The sequence below is a fragment of the Meleagris gallopavo genome, chromosome 13 (assembly GCF_905368555.1).
Source record: "Meleagris gallopavo chromosome 13, MGAL_WU_HG_1.1, whole genome shotgun sequence".
In the NCBI taxonomy this organism is placed as follows: domain Eukaryota; kingdom Metazoa; phylum Chordata; class Aves; order Galliformes; family Phasianidae; genus Meleagris; species Meleagris gallopavo.
The window spans coordinates 7,198,539-7,214,863 of NC_139416.1; the positions used below are offsets into that span (position 1 = coordinate 7,198,539).

Genomic DNA, 16,325 nt, shown 5'->3' on the forward strand with positions numbered 1-16,325 from the left:
CGTTTAAGGCTTGGCAGTGGAGGTGAGGGTGTCTTGCTGGAGATCCCTGCCTATCTGACGCCTTCAAAAGGTAAGCAGCTCTTTTCCTTCATTTCTGTATCCATGGTTGCTGCATTTGGGCTCGCTCTCGTTTGTTGTGGCCGGAGACTTTGCCACTCTGCTGTTATCATCCAATTGCAACATTACACATCCCTGAGAGAACACAATCAGATCCACTTAGAACAGTTTTTCTTTGTGTGTTTAACACAAAAAGTTGGAAGAAGGAAGGAAGAAGTTAAGCATCAGCAGCAAAGTGGCTTCAAATTTCTCACTATGGACCAACTGATGTTTCCTTGTTCTTTGTCCATCACCCTACCCATAATTTTGCAGGTGCTTATTCAACACTACTTACATCCTGCTATGTACCTGTACGTTGAACACCTGCATCTGAATAGGAGTCAGCTTTGGCTGTATCTTCTCTGTATGTACGTCAGAGAATGCTAGCAAGGAGTGTTTTTCTACAGAAGTGGCAAGAACTAAATACTTTCATGAAAGGGTAATTTTAATATTGTTTCTACTGACTCTATAGTGTGTAGAGAAAGGACTCTAATTTCTACGATGTCTCATCTCATACAGCAAATTCACTCAAATAATTATTTAATTTCTTCCCATATGCTTATTCTGAAAAATGAAAGGGATTGGAGACAGTTGCTCTGTATTGCAAGGCATTTGAAAGGGTGGGGATTGTGCAAGTATGGAATGACTACTTTTCTGTTCTCTAGGGAATGTAACGTAATTTAGAAGTGAAAGGAAGTCAGTAATAAGTCCATAAAATATCTAATTTAGTAATTTTGTTGGACTTGCTCTGTGTCCTCGTGAAGATTTTTTGCTTGGTTCACTTTCACAGCCTGGGAGAAAGATATAATTTTAGAAGTTTCAGTTGACAAAGACATGCTGGTGCTAGATACGTATTTCAGATCCTTGTCATTGTACTCTATTTTTAAATTCAAGTGCCAGCCAACCTAACAAGCACAGCTCGTGTCTCTGCTGGGTGTCCTGTGTCTGTGCTGGAAAGCAAAACTCTTCCAACCCTTAGCACAACACCACCACACTTACTCTGTATTTGTTGTATTTAATGAGAAGAAATGCTCCAGCAAATTCTTTTCTGTATTACAGAACTAAAACTGGTCGTGAAAACAGTGCTTCTGTGTACAGAGGTCTGCTTAGGCATTGGCAATTGCTAAGATGCTTGCCTATCAGCAGCCACTTGAGAAAGAATTTTAAATGGTCTTGTGACGTCAAGGAAGCCCCAGAAAATACAGCCTGGTGCCAAATTACCTCCAACATTGAGAGCATGCAGTAAGAAATAGATAACACACAAGTAAATCATTTGTGCAGTAGCTATCTAATGATATGCTCTAGCAACTCCAATAAGTGAGATTGTCTGGTGTAGGCATAGTTAAAGAAGATTAACTTTCAGGCCCTCATTTTCTAATTTATGATTAATGAAAAGCCAGCCTAATCTATCTGACATCCTGCTGTCTGGACAGAATGTCTGCGGGTAATTTGGACATGGCAGAAGGAAATGCTTTGACCAAGTTACAACCTATAAAAGTGAACAATTTAAGTATAATGGATAAAAAACTGAATCTACTGAATGAGAAGATGGACAAATTGTTGCATTTCCAAGAAGACCTTACAGGCAAACTACAACGAGTTAAAGCTATTGAGGATATACAAAAGGGCATTAACAAGCTAACGGTATCCAGAGAAGACCACGATGAGACAGGTGAAATGGAAAAAGGCCTGAAGCTATCGGACAGTCCTCACCAGACTGATATGGACAGCATATGCTCAGAAGTGTTAAAATTGATGAAGGTTGCTCAGCTTGATGCCTCGAAGCATGGGGAGAGACTGGCAAAGATAGAGGGAAGGATTGATACACTGGATAAAGTGATTACATTAGTGGGAGAAGTATTAAAAAATTCTAAAGTAGTGGATTTTATTCTCAAAGGCATTGTGCCCTGGAAGAAGGAGAGTCTACTGGAAAGCCCTGTTGAGGTTGGTTTTCTTCTACTGCTCTTGATAAAGTTATTTGTGAAGTAGCAAGTCCCTCCTGCTGATTTTTTTTTTTTTTTTTCGCATAACACTTATAATTCAGGTTTTCCTTTAAGAATTGCTATTTCAGGTTACTACCATGACCTCTAAATTATAAGCAGTTTGTGGCAGAGACCTAGTTTTAAAATGTGTCTTAAAATGTCTGAAGTCTTCAGAGTTTGCCAGGCAATCCTGTAACAGGTATGAGAAAGGGGTTGCTACTGTAGAAGATTCAGCTTCTAAGAGTGCCTGAAGATCAGCAATGTCATTTGCAGTGGTGACAGAGATGAGGTTCCAGTGAAAGGTAGGAGTAATGTACCGGGAAGTATTTGCTGAAGGAAGCTGCTTCTATTTTCTTGATCGATCATGAATTCTGAACACAATACAAGTTTTGAAAATTTATGCTGACTTTTGTTTATATGTCTGAATAGCTTTATATGCTTTCAGATACTGAAGTTGTCTTTAGCTATGTCTTTATGATGAGCCTGTGACTTCATGAACTATATTGACATTGTTCACTCCTCAAATCAAGTAGTTCTTGTGGTTTTGCATGTGCAGTTTCTATCAGTTCATAGATAGTGATTCCAAAGCATTTCCTAATTATCAAGAATAGTGAGGAAGGAACAGGTAAGACTGATATATAGTTAGTATGGTATTTGGAACTGATTGAGCTTGATTTTGGGGAGTTAAGTATTTAGAATTAGTTTTGGGAGTTGAGTCTTCATGATGACTTTGTTATTGCCCCCCTGCACCCCCTAAAGAAGTGTGAGGGAGAACTCCATGAGTTGAAATGTTTGTTCATTCCAAGAGTCTCCTACACATCTGTACAGAGGTGTCTTTACAGTAAGGACTTAGAAATGCAGACTGACATTTGTACTATCTTGATCCAAATATTGTTTTGTTAAATCTGTAACATGTATTGGTAGATGTTACACCTGAATTCCTGAACTATTATGAAACCAGGGCAGTGTTAGATGCTAGCATACCTTCTCAGTCTTTGAGATCTCTCCTGATATCCCTTTTTAAGTGCCAGAAGATGAAAAGTGATCTAGACTTACGAAGACAGACGGATTTATAAAGAGATTCCATTAGTGTTGATACCAATAAATGATGACCTGCATTGTTACAAGTTACTGCCTGCCATCCCTGTGAAAGGCCTGGAGCCAGGCACTGTCCTTGATGAGGCTTACATGTAGAACTGGCCACTGCACAATATGTTAGTGGCCAGGAGAAAACGAATATAAAGATTTTGTTGCCATATTGTCAGTTTCTAAGTGAACAGTAAGGAGGGATATAGGTAACTGCAATTAGAGCAGCACTGGAGGAACTTTTTCCATGGACTTGTAGCATGCGATCAGGATCAGTTGTTAGGTAGTGACTGGGTACTGCCTCGTCAGTGTTGGTGAGAAAGAAGGTCTGAGGTCGTAAATTCATTCAAGGTATATGAGTGGGATGAGAGGTGAATTGTCCTGCTCTTGGTGACCTGATGAACTGGGGTAGAGTGGAGGTCTCCATCCCAGGCTTTAACTACTGCCTTGGGTGAAGAACTCACAATGTGTGTTGGGCAAGTGAACTGTTACGGAGCTAACTCTGCTTTTGCTGAAGTCCCGTAGTTGTTCTCCTTTCCTGTTACTGGGAAGTTTTTGAAATTGAACTATGAGATTAGTTATAAGAACTTAAGATATGTCTGTGCTTTGATCACAAGCTGCTGAGTAGTCTGATATTTGAACTAGTTTTAAATTAGAGAGGTAGTAAATGTACGTGACCTAGCTGGAGTAATGTGGAGGAAAGCGTGGGTGAGTTTAAAAATGCATTAGCTTTTGTGGTGAGCCCTGTGCTAACTTTGATCCAGTGTTTTCAGTCTGTTTTATAACGTGTCCAAAAAGATTCAGTTGCATTGGGGTTGCACACAAAAAATTTGCTACTTGTTGCTGTTTTCCAACCTTTGCTGTTTTGTAACAACACGCTGCTTATCACAGTTGGCTTTGCACAAGGTTACTAAGAATGGGGGTGGGAGTAGGGAGGTCATGTTTTCATTTTTGGGTGAAGCTGTTTGCTGATGATGTGACAGCATTCTTGGGATGCCATAGGAATGCTTATGGAAGAAGTGTTCAAAGTTGGAGTCAAATTAATAAAAGGTTATGAACAGAGCTTTATAGGTTCCAGGCTTTTTTTTTTTTTTATGTAACAAAACAGCAACAACAAACAAAAAACAAACAAGGGCAAAAAATTAAGCTGTCCCTTATTCAAGGCTTTCTTTGCACGTAGGATTTTACAAGTAAATGTTCCCCGTGGTCATTGTTGCAGGTTTGCTTAGAGCTGCGATAAAGATGGTAACAATATTTTACTTTTTTGGGTTTTTTGTTTTTGTGGTGGGGGGGAAAGGGTTGGAGGGAGGTGCTCTGTAGTGAAATTTATAAGGTTGTAGCATGAAAAATGTAGTGACTGTTTTTACCCACAAGTAAAAGGGGATGATTCACAGCAGACTTCTAATCGGTTATCTGTAGAAAAAAATTAGAGATGTTCCTTATTGGCTTATATGAATGAGGGTAAGAGGCTGCTTATTTAAATATGCCATCCAAGATGTTATACATTTTCCTATTTTTGTATAATGCTTTATGCCAAATATTTAATTTTACTACAAATGTATTGCTTTGTCAAGTGTTACAGTGATGCTGTTACAAAATAACTGTTCTCAGTGCTATGTTAATTGGAGGATAAAATTTGCTTAAAAAAAAAGTCTGTTTTTAACCATAATAAAGGTAACATTTAATAATGTTGCATGTGTATGAATGTTATAATAAAAACTAAGGGCTCTTTGTGTAACCTCTGTCATTGCTCAAATCGTGAATCTCTAGATGCCTTGAGACAAATATATCATATCTACGACAACATCTTTCAGCCATTAGTCAACAAGTATCAGAAATACAAAATAATTTTATCTTCTAGTGATTCTTGTGTTTCATATGGCATGGTTTTTAATTAATATGAGTAAGCGTGACTTGAGGCAAAATGTCTTACAAATAACATTTTGGAAAGTGGAGACCTAAGACATTACTCTGTGCCATCTTGTTTTAGAAGTATGTTTTTTTGCAAAAGCAGGAAGAGATCAAAAAAGTGTGCGTGTGGGGGGGGGGAAGCAGAAGTAACTAAAAACTCAGAAGTTTAGAGGTGTTAATACCTGTTTTACAGGGTCTCAACCTATGAAGTTAGGTGAAACCCAGTGAGAAATAAACACCCTTGAGTGTAACTGTTATTTTTGTCATTTTTCAGGCCAAGGAAAAGCTTGAAGAGAGTGGTTCAAAACCTAAGCATGTACTTAGTAATAGAGGAACACAGACTGAAAGCAGTAAGCCTTCTGAAGGTATGTATCACTCTGGGCATGCTACAGTCTTTGACTCTAGAATGTGTTGCAGACCAACTAGAAACTGAATAACCTGCTATTTTCCACTAAATGTATTACAGTGGAATTACTATGAATGATTTATTGAGAAAATAGAGATGTTCTCCCCTTCTTTGTAATCTGTCTCCTAAATCAGCCCCCCTCCAAGAAACCTTGAAGTTCATGAAATTAGAAGTAGCATCTTCACTTGGCTACACTGTTTCCTTGTTTTGGTATTACAGTGATCTGAAACAAGAGAGCAGTACTGGTTTGGAGATACCTCAGAGGTGTGGCAGTATCACCTAGCAGACAGTCCCCAAATTTTTGTCTTAATACAACTCAACAAACACTTTCGTCCTCCCTTGGAATAGGGGAGTATTGACATTGCAAATGTGGTTTTTTTTGTTGTTGTTTTTTTTTTTTTTATAAACAAGTTTAATTGCCACATCAGTGCTAGATTCCTCTTTAGGATGTAGCTATCTGGACATTGCCATATCACGTCCATTATTAATACTTGTGGAGTTGCAATGGCATGAATGTGAGTTGAACAGACCAGTTATCTTCAGAAAAATGTTAGTGAGTCCTTGAAATTATGGACGCTCCCTTTTTTAGTTTCATGTAGGAAGTGACAAAAATCAAGCAAACAGCTGGTCTTAGTTATGAGCTGAAAGCTACACAAGTTTGTGAACTAATCTTGGTCGCCTCTGAAAACTGAACACTGAAAGAAATGAGAAATTCCTGTTATTAATATATACAATAATTATCCTGAGAGTGCTGGAGAATCTTCCCCTTTTGTGGAGCGCAGGTAAAATTTTGATTAAGCCATGAGGATTAACAGTGACTGACTGAAGCCTGGGTAAGGACTTTTAGTGGCTTTCAGTGGCTACTTTTTTCAGAAGTAGGTAGGTAACTGCTTAGGTTATTTTGAATGGGTGTGTTACTTTACTCCTCCTTTTTTGCCACTGCTTCTGCCATGGATAGCTCATTAATGTTGTGTTTATTCAGATAGTAAGACTGTGAAAAAATTGGATGAAAACAGTAGAGGATGCAAGAAGGTGAATGCTTCAAGTGATGTTGCCGACAAACCTGACTCCAGACCCCAGACTAAAGAGAGGACAGCACAGCAGAAAGTAGTAGAAGGTACTGGAAAAGCATGGAGCTGTCAACAGCAAAAAGATCTTGGTGTCAAAGCTTTGAATCAACATAATGGTCTTCCCTTCATAAATCGAGATCATGTAGGCAACCAAGATGTTCCTGTTAAAGTTCACAATGTGGGCAGAGCCCTATGCCCAGATGAGTGTCACAAGCAGCTTTTTCATCAGAAACTCAAAGAGAATGAAAACAAACCTCCGTCACAGAGTATGGCATTGCAGGAAGCTGTGCCCTCCACATCCCAGGCTATATCTGGCACAGGGTGTGAAGTGACTCAAACCAGGTAATGATTTTGCTGGTAGTTTTCTATATAATCTGAAAACCATTTCACATGTTAAAAAAAGAAAACAGATTATTCAATGGAGTCAGCTCTTGCTTAGGTGTGCTCCAGGGAAAATGGATGGGCCATTCTGTGCCTGTGTTTTAATTTGAACTTTCCACCATCCTGGCCTCCAACACTTAGGAACAAATTGTGTACAGCACCTAGACATTGATAACCCCAAATCTGTTGTTGTAACAGCATTAAGAAACAGGAGACCTCCCAGTGTTTTGCCTCTGGCTCATGAGGCTTCAATAAGTGGAGCTGGGTCTGTGCTGCCTTGAAGGCTCCCGCACTGAGGCTGGCTCAGGTGTTTGTGAACAAGCTGATGAACAATTGCTGTTACCCCTATGGCATTTGGTGCTGATTAAATATGATATGGTAGGAGTGAACTTGCACACAGAGAGCAGCTTTTGGAGCAGTTGAATGGTTTGAACAGAAGGGGTATGCGGGTGCCAAAGCGTTTAGCGTTTGGTGTAGAGAGTTGGGAAGCCAACAGAAAGCCAGAAGGCAGAACCTAGACTAAATCCTGGGAAAAGACAGCACTCCTGAACAAGGTCTCTATTATGCTTATGTGTGAAGTCATGAGTGTAGTAAATGCATCTTTGAAACGCTTGCTACTTTTAATGAAGTCTATAAGCCCATGCAGAGGTGTCAAAAGAACATTGTGTTCTCCTGTTTGGAGACATGCCCAAGAGTCCTCTCGAGTTCAGGCTTGTCTAGATAGCAGTGGAAGTGTTTGTACAGAGCAGCGTTCAGTGCTCTGAATAGCTTACCCCTGGTGCAGTTTAAATTCATAGCCCAAGGCAGCAGCTGTGAAAGGTGCTAAAACTGGGAAACTTCAAACTCCTGTTAAGCAAAAGTGGAAACAATTTCTTTTGTATATTTTGTAATGAGGTGGCTCCTCGGAAAGAGGCATCTGGGAAATGAGGGAAATATTTCAAGTTTTCTGATAGCTGGAACATCAGGGAGAATAATGGGGTGGGAGAGTTATTTTTCTAACAGAAACCTCTGGAAAGAATGCTATCCCATAAGCCACAAACATGTTTGAATATGCAAGTCAACCAGCTAGAGAGGACTGGAATGAATGCAAACACTGAGATTTGTAGAGCTGTATGAGCAGTCAGATGTTTGGATACTCAGCCTGTAATTGGCAAAGACAATCTCTACCACCTCTCTACCCATAGGAATGATATCTCATTAGACCAACTGTAGTAGCTGATAGAAGTTGGAAGAGCTTTCTGATGGTGGAGTTAAGCACTTTGGAGTTTGGGAGACATGTTTGCTTAGGTGAGGCAATCAAGGATGCAGGAAACTTATCTGCATGTTTTTCAGTGCTTTCTCCTTAGTGTTGTTTTTCCTCAGAGGATTGGTGTAATTACATTTCTTTAATACTATAGAAATCTGCATTGTAAGAAGTTTCTAAGTTTTCCTTCCATGTGAAGTTGTGAAAGAAAGTCTAGGTATCTATGTGAATCGTCAACTGCTTGCTCTGCAGGATAGCCATCGATGTTCATATGACTGAAGTGAAAGAAAAGATTGAGATGAGCAAAGAAGGGAACTCAAGTGATCACAGATATAAAAATCTCAAAGTGAAATCCCCATTGTCTTTATCATCAGAAGTGGAAGGATATAAACAGCTGCCTGATAAATCCAAACTTGAACAGACACCGAAGAATATCAGCACTGAATCAAATCAAGAAGTGAGAGAGAACAAGAAGCAAAACGAACTTGCACCAAAAACAGGGAAGCAACAGCCATTATTGAACAAGCTCAAGCCAAGTAAAAAGGCTGAAGACAAATCAGAATTAAAACGCAAGCCCATTGTTTCACAGAGTACCGCTGCAACAGAGCCAAAGAAAGATCTGGGAATAAAAGTCAAAATCCATCAAGGAACAATAAAAGTAAAAGGTTCCATGGCAGTTACCAACTCTGACAGGAGAGAATCTGAGCCCCCCTGTTCAGTGGGAAGTGAGAATGATGTGGGTCAGTGTGCAGGAACAGCAATGGAGAACGCTAAGTCATTGGAAGCTAGCAAAGAACTTTCTGCACAGGATGGAATGATTGTTGGTAAGCTGCTTGTACTTAATTTTGGAAACTTTTACACTGAGTTTGTGCTATCCATGTGTATTGCATATAAACTAATAGCTGGAGTAGTGCGTGCTACACCACCTGGGTCCTACGCTTAAGAGTATTTAACTAACACCACAGAAAAGTTTGATGGTCAAAAACAAGAGAATTAACATTAATACAGTTTATTTCAATAGTACTTTTCCTTCTAAAAGGTGTTTTGCAGTAAAAATATCCTTTCAGATGAAATTAAGTGGAATGTATATTTCTACTGAAGAAGTAATATTGACAAAATACAGTCCTTCAGATATAGCCTTTGTTCATTAAGGTAGAGTAAGTAAACTAGGTATGCTTCTGCAACTACAGACTAAAGAGAACAGCAGAATACTGCAGGACAAATGTCTTGCTTGGTCTTTGTGCTATTGGCCATAGATCTGTTCTCAATTAGTGTGTGAACACTTACGTTCTTTCAGGCAACAGACGTGTAGTTCCCAGAATGTACATATATGGGTAGATGTCCTGATCTGCATCTGATGCTCTCAGAAGTGGTGGCAGGAAAATCCACCTTTATCCCAGAAGAACTTAGACATTAAGCATATAATAAGTTAATTATTTAACTCCCAGGAACTGATTAAACTTAATCACTTAAGTGTTTACAGCTCTTACTAGAATGTTGCTAGTAAAACAAGGTGTTGCTGGTAGAAACTTCCTGAATTAACTGATATCTATACTGATATCATTGTATATTCATGCTGGTTTTCCCAGTTAGCTTAGCAAAATGAAAAGAAGGTCAAGTATAATTTTTCTTAAATCTTCCAGATATTTTTGTTGAATGGCCTCTTTAGTTAATGCATGAGGTCAAATGTTAACCTACCTCATTGAGCTCTTTCAGCATTGCTGTGTTAAGAAGATAGGGTTGAGAGTTAGGAGGTGGGATCCTATCCTCAGTGATGGACCTTTATCCATTATCTCTGGAAGACTGCTAACAGTAGAAGTCTGTACTTGAAGCAGCAGAGAGATTTTGAATATTTTCAGCATCTCCTTTACAACCATCTAGAAATTCTTTTTTTTTTTTTTAAATCCGATTTAAGTTTTTTTTTTCTTAATGAAAAGCAAAGTGATTGTGTGTGCTTAATTGATTTGCATTTAAAAATGAGAAGTTCTATTGCTTCTGGTATTTTACCTGCATTTCACTCTAACAATAGTAGAAAAAATTGCGTGCTTAATGTTTGTAGCTACTTCAGTGCTTGTCTGAATTCCAGTAGAAGGCAATTGAGACTTCTCATTATATCGAGCAAACAAAATGAAGTGATGTGCATGCCCTGTGGACTGAGAATGTTGGTGTGAGGAAGATGAAGCTGCAGTGATGAGGGAGAAATATCTCAGTGATCAGGTTTTCTCCTATTTAGATGACAGCCCTTCTCCCCCGGCTCCTTTTGAACATCGCATGGTGAGTGTCAAGCTAACAGATGTGACAACGTGCTACTCAGTGTGTCGTCATGAAGTCCTTGGAGGGTAAGTCTCTGCCCTCCTCTGCTTTACTGCAGGTGGTAGCTAGTTGTGAAGAAGTGCAGTTAGCTCGGGAACTAGTAATCTTCTTCAGATGGCATCAAGATGTGTATAGGTGAGGCATGTGCAAGCCTGCTGCAGCCAGAGCAGTTGCTTAGTGGATCAAAATGCTCAGCCCTCTCTCCCAGAAGCATGGGGAGTGATGAATACCAGCTTATTTCTTTAATTTATAGTTCTGTGTGGAGCAAAAAGGGATTCAAATGTATCTACTGTAACTATTTTTCGTGTATCTTATGAATACTTTCCGCTCTATTTTGATAACATCACTTTCTCTACCATTCTTAGTCCTTTAAGCTTTGTAGAAGTTGGTTTTCTCTGATAGAGCAAGAAGAGTAAATTTGGCCTACAATAAAGAAGCAAGGAGAAAGTATGCAGATAGTGTGTCAGATTGTTCATCTCTTCATTCTCCAGATTTCCTGGGATACTATAGTTGCCCTTTTATGAACCAGTCTGAGGTGCACCTCTAAGTCCCTTAGATTACTGGCTTCTGCCTCAGTTCCATTTTCAGGCTCCTGACTGTGCTCTTGGATACTGTTTGTATTTGTTGTAATAATCCTGGCTACAGCTGGAGTCTTGAGAAAAATCCATTATCTCCAGTCAGATTCAGAGCATTTGAAATCAGCAGAGCCCGTTAGGGGTCAGACAGCTTCCAAAATCTTTATTTTGCACTGAACTTTGTGTTAAAGAAAACTAAGGGAAAAAATGATAATTATGTTGACCTTACAGTTAGTCTTGACTTGAGGAAAATCTACAGCTGCTTCAGCCTTGGTATTCTTGTATACTTATCTAACAAGAAGGTTTGATTTACAGACTAATCCAAGTATGAATATGGCTTAAGTATAGGCCTGATGATGCAATAGCAGAGAAAATGATGTTGAGGAATCATCCCAAGGGGCATTAATGTATCTGGGTGACATGGGGGAGAATTTACACCATGCAAGAAATGCGGTTTGTGGAGCGGGTACAGTTACTGGTGTTAGTCATTTTAAAAGTTATGAGATCAAGACAGAAATATCCTTGTTAATATGCCCACTAACACATCACTGAAGGACAGCAAATGGGTACAGTTACAGAACTGAAAAAGAATATCATCAGGTCATCATACCACAGTGAAATGTAGTAATATGAAGGGGCATAATATTTTAATGTAAGCGTTGAACAACTGGCTGGAAAGATAAAACTAATCCTTCATAAGCTGAGAGAAAGAGGAGATTGATGCTGCTGGCCACCTGATTCTGTTCACTTTGTACTGCGCTATTTTTAATCAATGATAAGAATAGTCTGAAAAATTTCTGCAGTGAGCTGTGTTATTTTCCTATCTTTCGTTTGGTATCAACAGGGGGCGTTTTGGGCAAGTTCATAAGTGCACAGAAGTCTCAACTGGTCTCAATTTGGCAGCCAAAGTCATTAAAGTGAAAGGAGCAAAAGAAAAGGTAACTGTGTTCCTGTGAACCTAAATGAGTGCATGCTGTAAACCATGTGAATTGCGTTCATTTTAACACCACGTCACTGAATCTCCTTGTAGGAGTCAACTTCTCATTGCGTAGTACCAAATATTAGAACTTGTCTTTTAAAGTAGTAGCTTGAGCTTCATATGACTGTTGGTCATTTCCAGTGTTTGTAATTAAACCATTTGTTCACGTGAAACCTGTCATACAGCTGCTACAGGGTTTAAAATTGTTGTTCAAATATATTGGAGTTTAAGGAGCGTATTTACTCATTTTTTGTTCATTTGTTATTTTTTTCAGGAGGAAGTAAAAAATGAAATTAACATCATGAACCAATTAAATCATGTGAATTTGATCCAGCTTTATGATGCCTTTGAAGCCAAAAACAATATAACTTTGATCATGGAATAGTAAGTTTAAATGATTTCAGGAGCTTGGGTTTGCTTTGGTCACTAAAAGAAAAGGAGAACAATAACTCTGAGGTATGAAAAAGGCTCGAGTGGCTTTCCAGCCTATGAGAGTGGAAGCTACACATTTTAAAGGCAATATCTTCACATTAAAAAATACGTATTTAGCAAGATTGCAGTTTAAGCAGATGCTAAGGAAGGTAGTTATCTTCAAGCATATGAAGCTAATTACAAGACTGTTAATGAAAGAATTTTGCTATGGTTCATTTTTCATTTGAGTTTAATGTTGAGGTGTCAACATTGTCCCTAGCTACCAAACTACAGTATGGGGTATGTAAAACCTCAGATAAGAAGTAAATGTGAGAATACAGAGTATGGAAATGACAAAAGGGAGATTACTTAAATGGCTGTTTTTTTTTTTTTTTTTTTCAAACTGAGTTTCCATTACAAAATGAATTGTTGTTGACGTGAAAGAAAAAAGGACACAGAATAGCAAATAAAAATGAGGCATTTTAAAATGTCTATATTCTACTTTTTCATTTAAATAATTGTAATTTTTACCCTACAAAACCTTGTCAGAACTATGTGTCTGACGTAATGTTTTTTTTTTGTACAGAATTGGTTTCAGTTGTCAGCTCAAGTAATATGGCTTTCAGTTTTAGAAGTTAAACGCATTGTGTAGGTTGAAAAGTTAATTTCCCTAAGCTAACAGGAAGATAATAATAGATACTTCAGTACATTCTATAGGTTTTCCAGGTCCCCATTTTGTCTCCAGATTGTGTCGCTTTGAACTTAGGCTTTGATTCTCCCCTGCTGCTTACTCCCAAACGTTAGCAATAAGTCTTCCAGTGTGGAAGGCACTGTAGAATGATACTTAATTTCACACACAAAAATAAGTTTCTTAAAGTCATTTAGTCTGCAGGTATGATACATGCTGGTTGTCTGGTTGTGTTGTTAGAACCTGTGCTAAATTAGAAACTAAGTTTCCAATGTGGAAATAAATGAAGTTAAGGAATTTTGGTGTTCTTAATGCTTATCTGTTAAAATTTTAGTCTGGATGGTGGTGAATTATTTGACCGGATCACAGATGAAAGCTACAATCTAACAGAGTTGGATGCAATCTTATTTACCAAACAAATCTGTGAAGGAGTCCATTACTTGCACCAGCATTATATTCTTCATTTAGATCTGAAGGTCAGTGATATCCATTAGTGATGTTGTGGTTTACACCGCTACAGGCTGTAATTTCGATTATTTCTTATTTCATTAATCTCATAAAGAAATAGACTTCCTTAATTCAATAGCCACAGTGAATGAAGTTCGAGAGATGATTTTTTTTTTCAGTGTCTATTTAGTAGCTTGCTTACAGTAACAGAATAATGAGTTTCTGGAATTTTTTTTTTTTTTGCTGTTAAATCAGAAACTTTTCATTGTGTGAAATTAAGCAATGACCTTCTGTTCTTCTTCAAAAATAAACAAAAGAAACCAATCTCAAAACATCTTTGGACAGAAATGCTTAGAAATTCTTCCTGTCTTCACTCTGCCTGCACTTATCACTGTATCCAAACATCTTTTCCATCTTCTTCCTGTTGTTTATTCTTTTTACTGCCTGGATCTGAGCTGTGTGATTCCTTAACTGATGTGGCTGAAAACAGACAGTATTTTTCTTGTTTACTCAAATGATACTAGACCTGGTTGGCCTACAGACAGTTCTGCAGTCTGACTTTGGAAACTCTCTCCTTTGGAAAAACAGTCACATTAGGGAAAAGAAAACCAGCAAATAAATGGAGAACAATAGCAAAAGCAAAGCAAAGGAAACTTTTTCCTCTGTTTTTGTGAACAAAACAGAGAGTGCATTTGATATGTTTCTTGTGACTTTTGTGGAATCACTTTCATAAATTCAGAGGTAAACCATAACCATCAGACTGACTCTGTTGTTGTACATGAAGTGGGTGCTTTTCATTTCAAAATCTATTTATATTCAGTACAGGAATAGTGTACTGGAGTGGTAGTTAAACTTCCTTACAGGAGATCCAAAACCAAACCTTTCGCTAACTTATTTGTCAACCAAATCCTTATCTCTATAAGAAGAATAGAAGGAAAAGCATCATCTTAAAGATTCTGACTAAGATCTCTGAGATGTTTTTCTTATTCATACTAGATTTGTGTTTCAATCAAATTTAACTGAAAATACTCTTGTCTTTTTGTAGCCTGAAAACATATTATGTGTAAATCACTCAGGGAACCAGATAAAAATTATTGACTTTGGATTAGCAAGGAGGTAAGTGTTCCGTTTTGAATTTATTTAAAAAAAAAAAATCCCATTGAAATATGCTGCTGGTAGTTCTTATTATATGTTTTATGCATTTACTGGCTCTGAGGTAATTCTTATATGTGAGTGTGCTAAATACTGTGCTGCTGCAGGCATGAGTTCTGCTGTGTGCATTAATTATCTAATTGCTTTTTCAAGTAGAGTTTCTGTTGAATAAAGATATACAGCTGTTTTAATTGTCTCAAAATGATTCCCCTTCTAAAGCTTTTACTCTAGGGACTCCATGAACACATCTCATGTGAAACATAAAGCCCTCAGAGAAATAGAGGCTTTCCACTGTACTTTTACTTTGCTTGCTTGAGTTTGTTTGAGGAAAGCTCTGGGAACATGAGTCAGATCCTCTAGAATTGAAAGAATTGACTCCTGCTGGTGTAACTATAAAAACATTTCTTTATTTTTTTTTTTTCTAAACCCTTTGAGGGTCTTGTTAGACCAGGACCTGGTATATACATGCATATACGTGCCAACATGTACAAAGGTATCGTATTCTGGTATCTATCCAAGAACTCTTGTTTTAGAAGTAGTTTATGAAAACAGATGGATGCACTGAGACTAATTTATTCATGAAATGGAGGGTAAAGATGTAATTTTTTACTGAAGCAGAGTTTAAAACAAAATCTTCCAGGAAACTGAGATATAAAAGCAATGCTTTAATTGTTTTCTGTCTGTGTACTTAGATGTAACTCCCATTGGCATCAGTGAAACTGATTACTGGTTCAGTATCTGTACCCTTAATTTTTAAGCAATAAAATGAAATCATTTTCTCCGTATACGGATCTGTGTTGTACATGTTACTAAGCCCAAACAATCCTCTTCAGAGAGTCCCACCTTTGCTGTTACGTTTTGCTCATATCTGCTGTACAGACCTTTAACCTAAGATGTAGCTGAGCACAGGGCAGCAAATGCTCTCCAAACCTATTTTAATGGGAACAGGTTTGTTTGTTTTATGTTGGACAACATCTGCTAGAAAGGTGGAACCTGGCAGAAAGCAAAGCTACTCTCATTCCCTGACAGAGGTCTATGCAAGTTTTATTGCCCTTGGTCTTTTTTTCTGGTTTTACTCAAACAAGTGGATAACTGATTGTCTTATACCTGCAATCACAGCAGAATTCACTTGGTAGTTTTCAAGATCTTAAAAAAAGACTTGTAATTAAGGTCTTCAAGACTTTAATGTTGTCCTGGTTGTCTTGAAGACTCTGCTATGCTAGCTCTTTTTTTTTTTTTCTTTTTCTTTTTGTACCATGCTTTGATTTCTAGAGATGAGAGATTTGTTTCCTTGGCCTGCTCTCAGCATTGACGTCTGTTTCTTTCTGTTAAAGGTACAAACCTCGTGAAAAACTGAAGGTTAATTTTGGAACTCCAGAGTTCTTGGCTCCCGAAGTGGTGAACTATGACTTTGTTTCCTACCCAACAGACATGTGGAGCGTAGGTGTCATCACATACATGTTGTAAGTATGAGAGGTCATGGCAATGGCACCAAAGGCTCTATGAGAACAGAGCAGTGGAGGGTGTCTGTGGAAGAGGAGTGTGGCAGGCACCAAGCCCATCAGAATGGAACTCCTCCTAATTC

The 16,325-nt window shown here is 38.1% G+C and overlaps 1 protein-coding gene across 7 annotated transcripts in view; it reads left to right on the forward strand.

Annotated features, from left to right (window-relative positions):
* Positions 1-16,325, forward strand: part of MYLK3 (myosin light chain kinase 3) — a 38,000-nt gene that overhangs the window by 15,915 nt on the left and 5,760 nt on the right. For 2 of the 7 annotated variants that reach the window (XM_085235161.1, XM_010717776.4), the window contains 9 exons: positions 5,350-5,440; positions 6,464-6,893; positions 8,428-8,999; positions 10,409-10,514; positions 11,908-12,001; positions 12,317-12,426; positions 13,476-13,617; positions 14,634-14,704; positions 16,075-16,203. In XM_085235161.1, coding sequence (XP_085091287.1) covers positions 5,350-5,440; positions 6,464-6,893; positions 8,428-8,999; positions 10,409-10,514; positions 11,908-12,001; positions 12,317-12,426; positions 13,476-13,617; positions 14,634-14,704; positions 16,075-16,203 — 1,745 coding nt within the window. Of the gene's footprint in view, positions 1-1,341; positions 2,041-4,166; positions 4,410-5,349; positions 5,441-6,463; positions 6,894-8,427; positions 9,000-10,408; positions 10,515-11,907; positions 12,002-12,316; positions 12,427-13,475; positions 13,618-14,633; positions 14,705-16,074; positions 16,204-16,325 lie in introns of those variants that run through there. The other 5 variants (XM_010717774.4, XM_010717773.4, XM_003209777.5 and 2 more) reach the window with 5 other exon arrangements.